The sequence below is a fragment of the Quercus suber genome, unplaced genomic scaffold (genome assembly GCF_002906115.3).
Source record: "Quercus suber isolate HL8 unplaced genomic scaffold, Cork oak 2.0 scaffold_177, whole genome shotgun sequence".
Classification (NCBI taxonomy): domain Eukaryota; kingdom Viridiplantae; phylum Streptophyta; class Magnoliopsida; order Fagales; family Fagaceae; genus Quercus; species Quercus suber.
In genome coordinates this window covers 646,681-658,205 of record NW_027069637.1, presented here as the reverse complement: position 1 = coordinate 658,205, position 11,525 = coordinate 646,681, and the positions used below count along the sequence as shown (strand labels likewise).

General features: G+C 32.6%; 1 protein-coding gene across 1 annotated transcript; it reads right to left on the bottom strand.

Moving 5' to 3' along the window:
- Positions 1-424: 424 nt before the first annotated feature.
- On the bottom strand, positions 425-10,106 carry LOC112016560 (protein MICRORCHIDIA 7). The gene is made up of 20 exons (XM_024049115.2): positions 9,647-10,106; positions 9,021-9,095; positions 8,476-8,510; positions 8,294-8,378; positions 6,836-6,928; positions 6,605-6,689; positions 6,267-6,342; positions 5,409-5,537; positions 4,764-4,862; positions 4,539-4,640; positions 3,521-3,688; positions 3,332-3,427; positions 2,727-2,778; positions 2,479-2,590; positions 2,305-2,400; positions 2,081-2,172; positions 1,601-1,685; positions 1,414-1,501; positions 706-828; positions 425-613 (listed from the first exon to the last, which is right to left on the bottom strand). The coding sequence occupies exons 1-20, from the start codon at positions 10,104-10,106 to the stop codon at positions 548-550; spliced, it is 2,217 nt and encodes a 738-aa protein (XP_023904883.1). The 3' UTR covers positions 425-547.
- Positions 10,107-11,525: the final 1,419 nt, after the last annotated feature.

Genomic DNA, 11,525 nt, shown 5'->3' with positions numbered 1-11,525 from the left:
CTGCACGTTGAGTTTGACAAATGTATGCACTGCAATCTATGGATTGTACAGGTCAACAGAAATTGCTTGCCAAATGCCAATGGAACCACCACCACAGGACCCATTAAAATAAAATTAGCTCTTCTCCCAATAATGTTAGTAACTTCATTGATTATCAATAAAGAAAATTACTAACAATATAAACTTATATTGTGGACATACAAAATGTGTACAATATTGTACACATTTGCAAAAAGTGTGCAACATTGTACACATTCTGTATCTATAATGTAAGTTTAGATTGGCCAGTACAATGTACACCTATAATAGTTTTCTTGTTAAAAAAAATTAGTAACTTCATTAAGAATTCTGGATAATAATAATAATAATGACTAAACTAAAACACAGGGAGGGGTTTGCGCTCTATATTTCAGATTTACGGCGAAGCAAACACCCCTAGCTAGTACAACATCATATAAACAAGAATTTAGTGTGAGCCAAGTATAAAACATAAAAGGCTCTTCAAACATATGTTAATTGTGCTTCAGTGTTCATCATTACTTGCAACTCAACCCTTCCTGCCTTCTAGTTGCTTCACCTTCTCAATTAGCAGTTCAATGGTATTAGATGCATCCTACGGTAAACAAAGAGACTTCATCAGCAAAAGAAGTACTTTCATTGTATTAAAATCTACAATCAGATTTTTTTTTTTTTTTTTTTGCTTACTCTTAATTTCTCCCTCAATTTATTCTCTTCCACGATTTTCTGGTCCCTTTCTTTGGAGATCATATCAATCAGAATTTCTTGCTCCTTGTCCATATCTTCTAATTTTTGTTCTTTCTCCTGAAGCTGATGGTAAAAAAGGAAAACCAAAAGGACTTGTTTTATAATCCACTGTAAGAGATGACTGATAAAACCGAACTCAAATACCTATAACTAGACCCCTAGCCCAGAAAAACTAATAAGGCCATCATGTACTTTTATATTCTAAAGTTATGGAAGAATCCATATATGTATAATTGTTAATAAGTTTAATTGGTATTTTCCATGCAACCAACTTGCATAAGTGAGCAGAATTGTGTAATTAAATCATTTAATGAATCTACACACTAAGACAATAATTAGGTAAGTCTGGCTACCATTCCAATATATATATATATATATATATTAAAGCTGGAGAGAGAGAGAGAGAGAGAAGGGGGGGGGGGGGTTGAACTAGGGAAAATTAGCATTCAGCAGATTTCCTCATTATCCATTTTAAATTCTCTTTAATGTTTGTATATCCCAGTCACTCATGAAAAACAATTGCCAATTCCACTTAATCTCTGTAGCACACTGATTCAAGCTCTACAACACTAAAAACTTATTTAGACTGTACAATCTGAAACTCTTAAATATTGAAAAGATGAAGTGGGCAAATGACTGTCTACTTACCTGAATTGCAAGTATTCTACTTCGTTCTCTTTCCTTCTGTAAATCATTTAGCAATTTAGCCATCTCTGGACTGCATAGTTCCTTCATTCTGCAAAGGAAAAAGATATACTTCAATGGTTAAAAATGGAAACAAAAATGGCATAATCAAACAATATCTCAGTGAATCCAACAATAACAATTATACAACCTTTCCCTTGGTTCAAGATCCTCTTCTTTCACCTTGATTAGACTATGTCCATTAAAGGATACTTGTCCATCACCGTTTATGGCAGGTGCCTGTCATGGAGAACATAAATGGAAACATTGTAGAGACAAAAAGAATTGAACCCTAAAAAATGACTATTGGGATGAACCATAGAGCCACCCAAATTTAAAAGGAAAAAGAATGGCATATCATAGCATGAGCACATGAAAATTCAACAAATATCTAATAATAGTGATAGTGGCTCGCAAGCATTCTAGTACTATCTCTTACAGAAATATTTCTTATTATTCTTAAATTACACACTATCAACTCAATAAAGCCAAATATCTGACAAATTCAATTCTTCTACGTGGTGCATGAGGTTGAGCAAGAAACAAAATGCAAGTGAGAAGTCAAATGGAAAATCTACCTTTGAGAGTAAACCTGTAAATATTTGATCTCTTATTCCATTAGATGTGAGATCTTGCTGAGACTGAGATTCATCAGAACAAGGTGATGCTTCATGAAAACTTTCATCTTCACTTGCAGACCCTACTGGTTGTGATCTTTTATTAATTATCACACTGGATTTAGGTTTAGAACCCCTGCTAGTAGAGCCACACTGATTCTGATTTGCCCATGAAGTAAATAGTTCCACAGATTCATGGGCTGGAGAATTAGTGGTGCATTGCCTAAGACCATAACCTGTGCCTGAAGTGGATTTCTCTTTGTGAGATACTTTGACTGGAGAACCAGGTTGACGGCGTCTTGCTGCATAACCAACTTCCTGGCAATTTGTGGACCTGACAAAAATAAATCCATAAATTAAGTGTTTTCATCACCTCAGATTTTCTAATCGCATGAAACAAAAGAAAACACACCAGTATTTCTTTTGGATTGCATTTAACCGTTGCTCAAGTCTTGCGAGAACAGTTGTGCGCTCAAAGCCCTGCTTGTCATGAGCTGGTTCAATAAAATTAGCTTCCAATACACCTGTTGCATAGAAGGGGCATAACAACAGTAAAGTTTAGTAAAATATTCTTATTCATTGAAAAAAAAATCACGTTAAAAGTAGTTGTTGCAATGCCAAAAACAATACTAATTGAGTAATTTCAAAGTGAAACAATACCAATAACTCCACGACCATCACTGCCAGCAGCATTCCAGACCCTCCAGAATGGCTGCAAAGAAGACAATCAAACAGAATACGATATTTAAATAATGAAATGCAATGTATCACTCTAGAAAACTGGCAGGATAAAATTTTTACTTGGACCCCTTATCAATCATTTTGAGCACAAAAAGTGCAGTTAATCATAATTCTAAAAGCAAAACCACCAAAACTGTTGTAACTCCAATAAAAATAAGATGAAACCTTCATAATGTATCATTGGTTAATTAAAGCTTTTTTTTTTTTCTTTTAAAGTGTGAGTGATTTATGAACGTGCTCTAGAATTTTGAAATCTATAAAGGATGGGCCCAAGCTGTACTCAAGCAAAAGAAGGTTTTATACGAAAACCTAAAATGAATGGATTGCATAAAAAAAAACCTAGAACCACTCGACAACCACAAATCTGATACAAATTGAAACTTGAATAGTTCTACTCAAACATATTAAGCACAATGCCATTGCACCATGAATGAAGGCTTTAGCATCTCAACCATGCTCGATAGTTTTAATCATTGGAATATTCCAATAGAATCAATAATATACAGAAGAACAAGAAAAATAACCTTAATTAATCGGTTCTTGTGATAAACATTGAACCCTTGAACATCAATATGAGCTCTTGCATCCTTTACAAACCCAATTGTCACAACAGCAAACTTCTGTTTATAGAAGAGTGGGAAAAAAACAGGTTATGGAAAATGGTAGGCAGAAAGCTATGCTAAATCAGATGCTGAAGCTTAAAAGCAACATACATTTGAATCTTTTGGAATTCCCTCAGGAAGATTCACAGCCACAGGTTTGTATGTCACCTCCTCTGCCAACATCATATCATTCACTATGTTATGATGTTGAACATCTTTTCCACGAAGAATGATTCTGAAGTTTGGTGGAAGTTTGAGATAGAGAATTGATGCATAACTCTGGCAAAAGATAAAATCAAGAAATGGAGTTTGTATTAAACCATAGCAAGCATCTAAGGACTAGTACATCAAACTTCTTGATCAAGGAAATAAATGATGTTCCTCACAACTAATTATCATTTTCTGTAAAAGAAAAAACACTAGTAAGTCAAATATCACATGACATTCACGCTACATACTAAAGGAAAAAAGAGAAAAATTGTAGTTATTAGAATTTTACAACCTCAAGTTATTATAAATTATATCCATAATAAGATTTCATTCATTAAATAGCAGATATAACTCTAAAAAACCAATAATCAACCAACTAATAAACAATATTAAATAAGAGATCAGGGATCATATTTGAGCCACAAAGAGGTCTAGATATCTGCCAGGCAGTGCAACGGCAAATGCTAGAACTTTCGACAACCATAATTGACCATAATGAAAGTACTTGTTTAATTCGCACTTGTAGTAGTGAAACTCATATACCTTTCACAATGTCACTTCTGAAAATTTAGTAATACCAGTTGCCTTTTCAAAAATTAATTTCTCAATTTCATAGAGAAAGCTGCGAGGCTGAGGAACCAAAGTTTAATGGTCGTGACAAACTGACAATTATGTAATAGACCAAACCATCAATGTTGTACATCAATAAAGCCCAACTTGATGTTATTCTAAGACTTTTTTCTACAGAATACTAGCCATAAGGAAGCCAAGTAAGTAGAACACAGACCATATGAGAATTTAAAAAATTCAATTCAGTGGGGGCCTTAGCAGTCAATAGGCATCTTCAGCGTGAATAACCAGCAGACAGATTAAGACAATGAAATTTCAAATTAAACTCAAGTGAGAACTTGCAACATACCCTTAGAGAATGCCGATAAGTTAAGAAATGTCTGGAGTTCGGATATTGTTCTGACATCTGTATGTTCTTCTCATCTCGGTTGACACCTCTAAGTTGAATGTCCTATCATATCAAAAGTCATAAACATTCAACCTTATCAGAAACTGCATATGCCACCTTTTAGTTTTACATGAAATTTCGAAGAAATAAAATCAGAATATGAAAGCCAGAGTGCTAAAAACTTACATGTGGATCAGTGTCTAAATCCAGTTCCAGTTGTCCTTCATCATCCTCCCAAAGATTGTATATTATTATTCGTGTACCATGATCTTTCAGGGAATCAAACTACATGTCACAATTAAAGCATGATTAAATGAGACACAATGATGATGTCACTAATAAATATATAAAATGACCATGTCATTAAAAAATTTTAGGCATAGTTTGACCCATATAGAAAGGGTTAAAAGCAACATACTGGTCATTGCTAAACTATGCTACAGTAATAGCCCAGTAAAGCACAATGCAATAAAAAAGCAATTGTCCATTCTTTAAGCTTCATTTGTACAAACATACACATGCAAGTAAGAATAAAATTATGATATATAGGATAACCAATTTTAATAAAATTATCATAAATGATAACCAATTATCATTTCCATATGCACACAAACATCCAAAGTGAAAATAAAATTACACCAAATATCAATTCCATATGCACACACACATCCAAAGTGAAAATAAAATTACGCCAAATACATTATAAAATTCTTAAAATTTATCATAAATATGATAACCAATCATAAAATGACTGAAATGTATAAAAACTGAAACCAAAAAAGAAGACTTTTTTTTTTTTTTTGAAAAGTAAAACCAATAAAGAACACTTACCTGCTTTAAAAGATCTTCTTCACTGGCATAAGGTGACCACTCCACTATGGTTGCTAAATTTCTATTCCAATCACTCAGAGAAGAGCGCACCACCTTGTTCCAACTTTGTCCTCGTTTCTCATATTGAATCTTATCATTCCAAATGAAAATCAGACATAAAGCCAATAGTCAAATACTTGATGCTCTAAGAATTACAAAACTTTTTGACAAAAAGTAATCAAAATATCAAGCAACATTCTATAAAAAAAATATATATATATCAAGCAACATTGTTTCTCTAAATCCTTGCTAATTGTTAAATAAAAATATCTATCATTGATTAATTAACATGACAATTACTGGAAACCTTTTGGTGCGGACACAAGATATGGGAGAAACAATTCCTCTCATTACTAGCTAATGCCATTCATCCATTCCAATCTATACTTCTACTCTATAGCTATAGCAGGAAAAATCTTATATTTGTTCTATTGCATTATTGAGTGCTTTAACCCTAGAAAAGTAGCAGCATGCCTCAGGTATTACATTTCATAAAGTCCCCTAGCTACACCATACTCCCAAAGGAAAGAAGAGGAGCTACAAGCCAATTCTTAGGTTTGGTTTTCTCTTGCTTGGAGTTGAGTCCAAGCAAGCCTAGGTGTTGATTCTTTAAGTTAATTTTCATTTCTCTAATCTTGTGTTCGTTCTAAAATTCTTTGAGAATTTTATATTGAGTTCTAGTATCACATATTGTTGTTCGAATTCACCTTTATTTCTTCTTTTTTGTCATTTTGGTAAGTATACTTTCCCTGTAAAAAACTCATCATAAAAATCCATGTATACACATGCACATGCAAGAATAGTTACAACAGTTCTTACCATGGGAACCACAATATCTTCCTTTCCAGTACCCCTCAGAAATGTGTAGGACAACATTCCAATGCTTTGAGTGAAGCTTAGACAAATAAATACAAATCCATTAGTTTTGAAACTGATAAGGTAAACAAGCTTAAAACACTGGCAGGAACTCAGAATGTAAATATAAAGTAATAAATCCCTTTTTCCGCAATTCACCATATCAGAAATACAGTCACTTTTATAATTTTTTTTCTTTTTCTCAAAGACCAGAAATGATGATCATATGCATTCCAGAATAACAAGAGCAAAATAAGCAAAGCCAGAAATCAAAATTTATACTAAACAGACAGAGGAACTACCTTTGTCCATCATTTCCTTGACAGCGTGAAAACACAATGACATCTGCTCCTAGCCTCATAGTACTTGTCTTGAACCCATTTCCATCTGGGGAGAAAATTGGGGAAAAAAAAAAAAAGAATTAATGGCATATCTAATAATCTAGTCTTCTGCACAAAAAATGTTTCAATGTCCAATTATATATCCACTAAATTTCTGAAGCAAGAGCCTTTGAAAGTAATTAAGGAGCTCACATTGACCAATTGTGTTGGCAATTTTGCTTTTTGCAGAATAGCCAAGAGACATGCACTGCCGCATCTTATCAGGAGTCATTCCTCCACCATTATCTGCAGCCAAAAAGTAATGTTGGAACAAAACAGTAACACCATAAATCAGCATTTGAATGTTCATCCAGAGTTTAAAAGAACAAAGAAAAATTTTCAACAATATTCTAACTAGTTCTTTTATTGCAATACTTTTGTCTGCATATTCAGATGAACAAATAACTTCACTTTGCCATCCCTCATTTCATTATTTCATTAAATCAAGTGATTTAATTTATACAGTTATACTCATGATTGAATCATTTAGTGCAGTACTTTTGTCTTCATATAAAGCTGAACACATCACTTCACTTTGCCATCCTCATTTCTTTTTTTCTTTTCTTTTTTTTTTCTAAATTAAGTGAATTAATTTGTACAGTAATACTCGTGATTGAATGTTTAAAGGTAAAAGAAAAATAAAATCAATAAAAATTCTAAAGTATAGAGGTGAATGCAGAAATCTAGATAGTAGAAAATATAAATAAACATAAATGATACTAAAAATAATACGTAAAAAAGAAAAATAAAAATCTTATAACAGCCCTTTTCTTTTATAGGTAATAAAAGTTTTATTGATATGAAAAGTGCAGGGTGTTTATGATAGTAAACTCACAGCAAAGAAAAGAATACAAACAAATCAAATAGAAAATCTAATAGAAATAAGGAAATCAGACAAGGAAATATAATGCGCCCCGAATACGAGACCACTCAAACAAAGTCCTAACTAACGAAGGCTTCAACAAATCAATAGGTCTCTCAATGTCTTCAAAAGTTCGGGCATTGTATTCCTTCCATACTAATCACATAAGACATGCCAGTACCATATTCCAAACATTTGAAGAATAATTTCCCAACCAATTCCTCCAAGCTAAAAGAAGAGAAACAACTATATTCAGCAACACACACTGAACCCCAAACATAAGAAAAACCTCACTCCACAACGCATGAGCAAACTTACAACGAAGTAAAAGGTGATCCACAGTTTCCTTATCACACCGACATAAGCAACACCAATTAACAAGAGGCAAGATCTTCATAACAAGATTATCTATTATAAGAATCCCACCACAACCCTAAACATGGTGCCCACATTAAAATGCAAAATAAAATAGATCAAACTCCCCAGGTATCAAAAATTTAACCCATGAGATAGCAGAGCTAAAAATCATGCACAAAACAAATCAAAAGATCATATAAATTGGGCCATTGACTATACTCAATTGAAGCAAAGAAAAGCCTTTGCTTACAAGAAATAATATTAAAAAAGACGCTAAATCAATTTTCCCCAACAACTCTTGAACATAACAATATAATTAATAAAACCAAGACAATAAATTAAGAAAACTCCAGGAAACAATTGAAAAAAAGTAAAACAATAGAGCTACTTACCTTCAACTAGCAACATATGATTTTTATTCTCGCTTTTCATGTTATGAAGCACATCTACGTGAACAAGTGTAGCTCCATTACAAACCTGACCACCAAACGAAGTTCAGGAAAAATGGAAATTATGAAAATTATTGTGATGCATTTTTATTTTTAGAAGAAACATGGAAATTAACTATAAATACCTCATCTAAAGCATTGTCTAGAAGTTCTGCAAAAGCTGTGCAATTAGAAGACCCAAGTCAGTAAAATATTCCTTACATAATACCACATTTATTTCTAGGTTCAAAAAAAAAAAATTTGAAAATTCATCCCTACATAACATATGGTGCAACTCACCTCCATAACTTCGATTGAAAGTGAGTATTTTAACAAACCACCATTTGATTACCTTATCCCCTTGTATCCCCCATGCTTGAAAAATATCAATAACTATCTTATTAAAAAAGTTTAAACTTTAATTTTTTTTTTTTTTTTAAAAAAAAACTTTAAAACTGTACACAAAACATTAGTTTGAATCATATAGTAAGTAATATTAACAAATAATTTGGCATGCATATTAAAAGTAACGAAAATATGTAATCTAACCGTTAGATTTTAAAAGCATAAATCATATAAAAAGTTATCAATTTGTGTAACATCACAAAGAGTTACATTTTTAACAGTTACACCATGTCTAACTTCATCCTAACCCCTATATAATTCTCATTATTCAAGTGTAAATATCTACCTCCCAGAGCCCACTTGTGGCTGGTTGCATTTGAATGTAGAAACTTAGGATGGACCCTGACATGATCCATGCCTGCTGCAAAAAAAAAAAAAAATAATAATAATAATAATTAAATTAAATAAAAAAAAATTCCACAAAAATAAACTAGACCAGTAAGTTTTGCTATAGCAGTTCGCTACCATCTAAGATACCAAATTAGACACAATATATAGTTGTTGCACACATATGCCTGCTGCAAAAAAAAAAAAAAATAATAATAATAATAATTAAATTAAATAAAAAAAAATTCCACAAAAATAAACTAGACCAGTAAGTTTTGCTATAGCAGTTCGCTACCATCTAAGATACCAAATTAGACACAATATATAGTTGTTGCACACACACTGAAATTCAAGTCACGATTTCAGTTCAAAATTTTGAACTGAAATCGTAAACTGTGTGCAACAAAGTAGTGTGCACAAATATTTAGCCATATTTATATTCTTAAAACAAATTTCGAAACCCTATCTAAAGAAACCAAGCAGTTTCGGCAGTATCACACGGCTAATCGCCGCATTTGAATTCAACGAGATTTACATCATTTAAAAAAAAAAAAAAGAAACAAAGAAACAGTATTCAGTAATTACCAGAAGTCGAAACAGAATCGACACCATTGCTAATTTCATAATCTCCGGCTTTCCAAAACTGCTTGCAACTGCGAACCTCCTTACTTACTTCCCTACTCTCCGCGGCGGCGGTGGCGGCGGCAGGCTTCTCCGGAGGAGCATATACCGACAACGGCAAAGCGTTTATCGCAGTACGGTTCAGTGAAGTAGCAAGAGAAGAGAGAAATCCAGGCGGCAACACCACGTCCGAACAATCCTTCTCGAATTTCCGTGGCTTCTTCAATACCGATCCTTCTTCTACATCTCCACTCCGCCGCTTATTGTCTCCAGTCATTCTTAAAGGCTCAAAGAGCGATTCGGCGTTCGAGTTGCCGGTATCAGAAGACTCGGTACAGCCACTGCTATCGCTGCTACTGATATCAATGGTGTTTGCGAAAAGCTCGGGAATAATCTCAGGTTTTTCTCGCTTGATCAAGAACATTGTTGAGAACTGTGCCCTTAGGGTTTCGGACCTTCGGGCTTGTTTGGGAGAGAAGAAAACCAAGAATATAGAGAGAGAAGATCCTTTTTGAGAACGGAGAAGGAAACCAAGAGACACAAAGAGAGTAACAAAGAAAGAGAGTTGCGATGGGTTTCTAAGATCGTTATGCAGTAGAAGTGGCGCGAGTTATATAAAACCGGACTGTCACGTGAGAGCCACGTGAGAAGTTAGAGCACTAGTCGCTTTAGGATTTTAGGCTAACACATCGGTTGTGACTTGCGGGGGAAGCGAGGTTTTAGAACTTTTTAATTTTCCTTTAAATCACATTTTTTTTATACTTAAATTTTGAGGTTTTTGGGTTTCTTAAGTTTGAAAATTTTCATTTAATTCATTAATAAAATTTGGTGAGTAATTTCCTAAAAAAAAAAAAAAAAAATCGGTGAGTAATCATACAACCACAAATTATTCTACAATATTTTTACAAGCAGTTAATGTTAACTTCTTATTAGTTTTCATCTAAATCCACTATTAATATTACATTTTCATTTACTAATAACTATTCACCACTTCAGTAGTTTATAAAATTATTTGTAAAAAAATTTGTATCTCTAGCATTACTTAAATTTTTTTTATTTATTTATATAAAAGTGTTTAATTGTGTTTAAGGCTATTAATTTGGCAATTAAAAGCCATCAAAATGTATTTTAATGATCAAATTGATCATAAGTTTTTTTTAATGACAGATAGTTTCAATTTATAGTATCCATTCCTAATAATCGCTCTTTATCAAATCAAAACACCAATTGGTTTTTTGTGTAAGTAAAGATCCAACCTCTAATCTCTTATAAGACCACAAGAAATTTTCTCAGTTGAGCTAAGTAAAACCCATAAGAAGCTTTTGTTGCCCTGTTTTTTGTTGCTAAAACAAATTAGTCTTAAGTTTGAGAATTTTCATTTTGATCCATTAATTAATTTTTTTTATTTATAAAAAATGGTTAATTGTGCTTAAGGCCATTAATTTGGCCATCAAACGTCATCAAAATGTATTTGAATGATCAAATTGGTCATAAAAGTTTTTTTAACAAGATATAGTTTTAATTTATAGTATCCACTCCTAATAATTGCTCTTTATCAAATCAAAACATCAATTGGTTTCTGGTGTAAGTGGGAATCCAAGTTCTAATCTCTTTTTTGACCACAAGAGACTTTACCAGTTGAACTCATTAAAACCCACAAGAGGCTTTTGCTACCTTGCTTTTTGCTGCTAAAACAAATTAGTCTTAAGTTTGAGAATTTTTGTTTTAATCCTATTAATAAAATTTGATTCTTTATTATATTAAAAATGTTTAATTGTGTTTAAGGCCATTAATTTGGCCATTAAACGTCATCAAAATGTATTTTAATGATCAAATTGGTCAT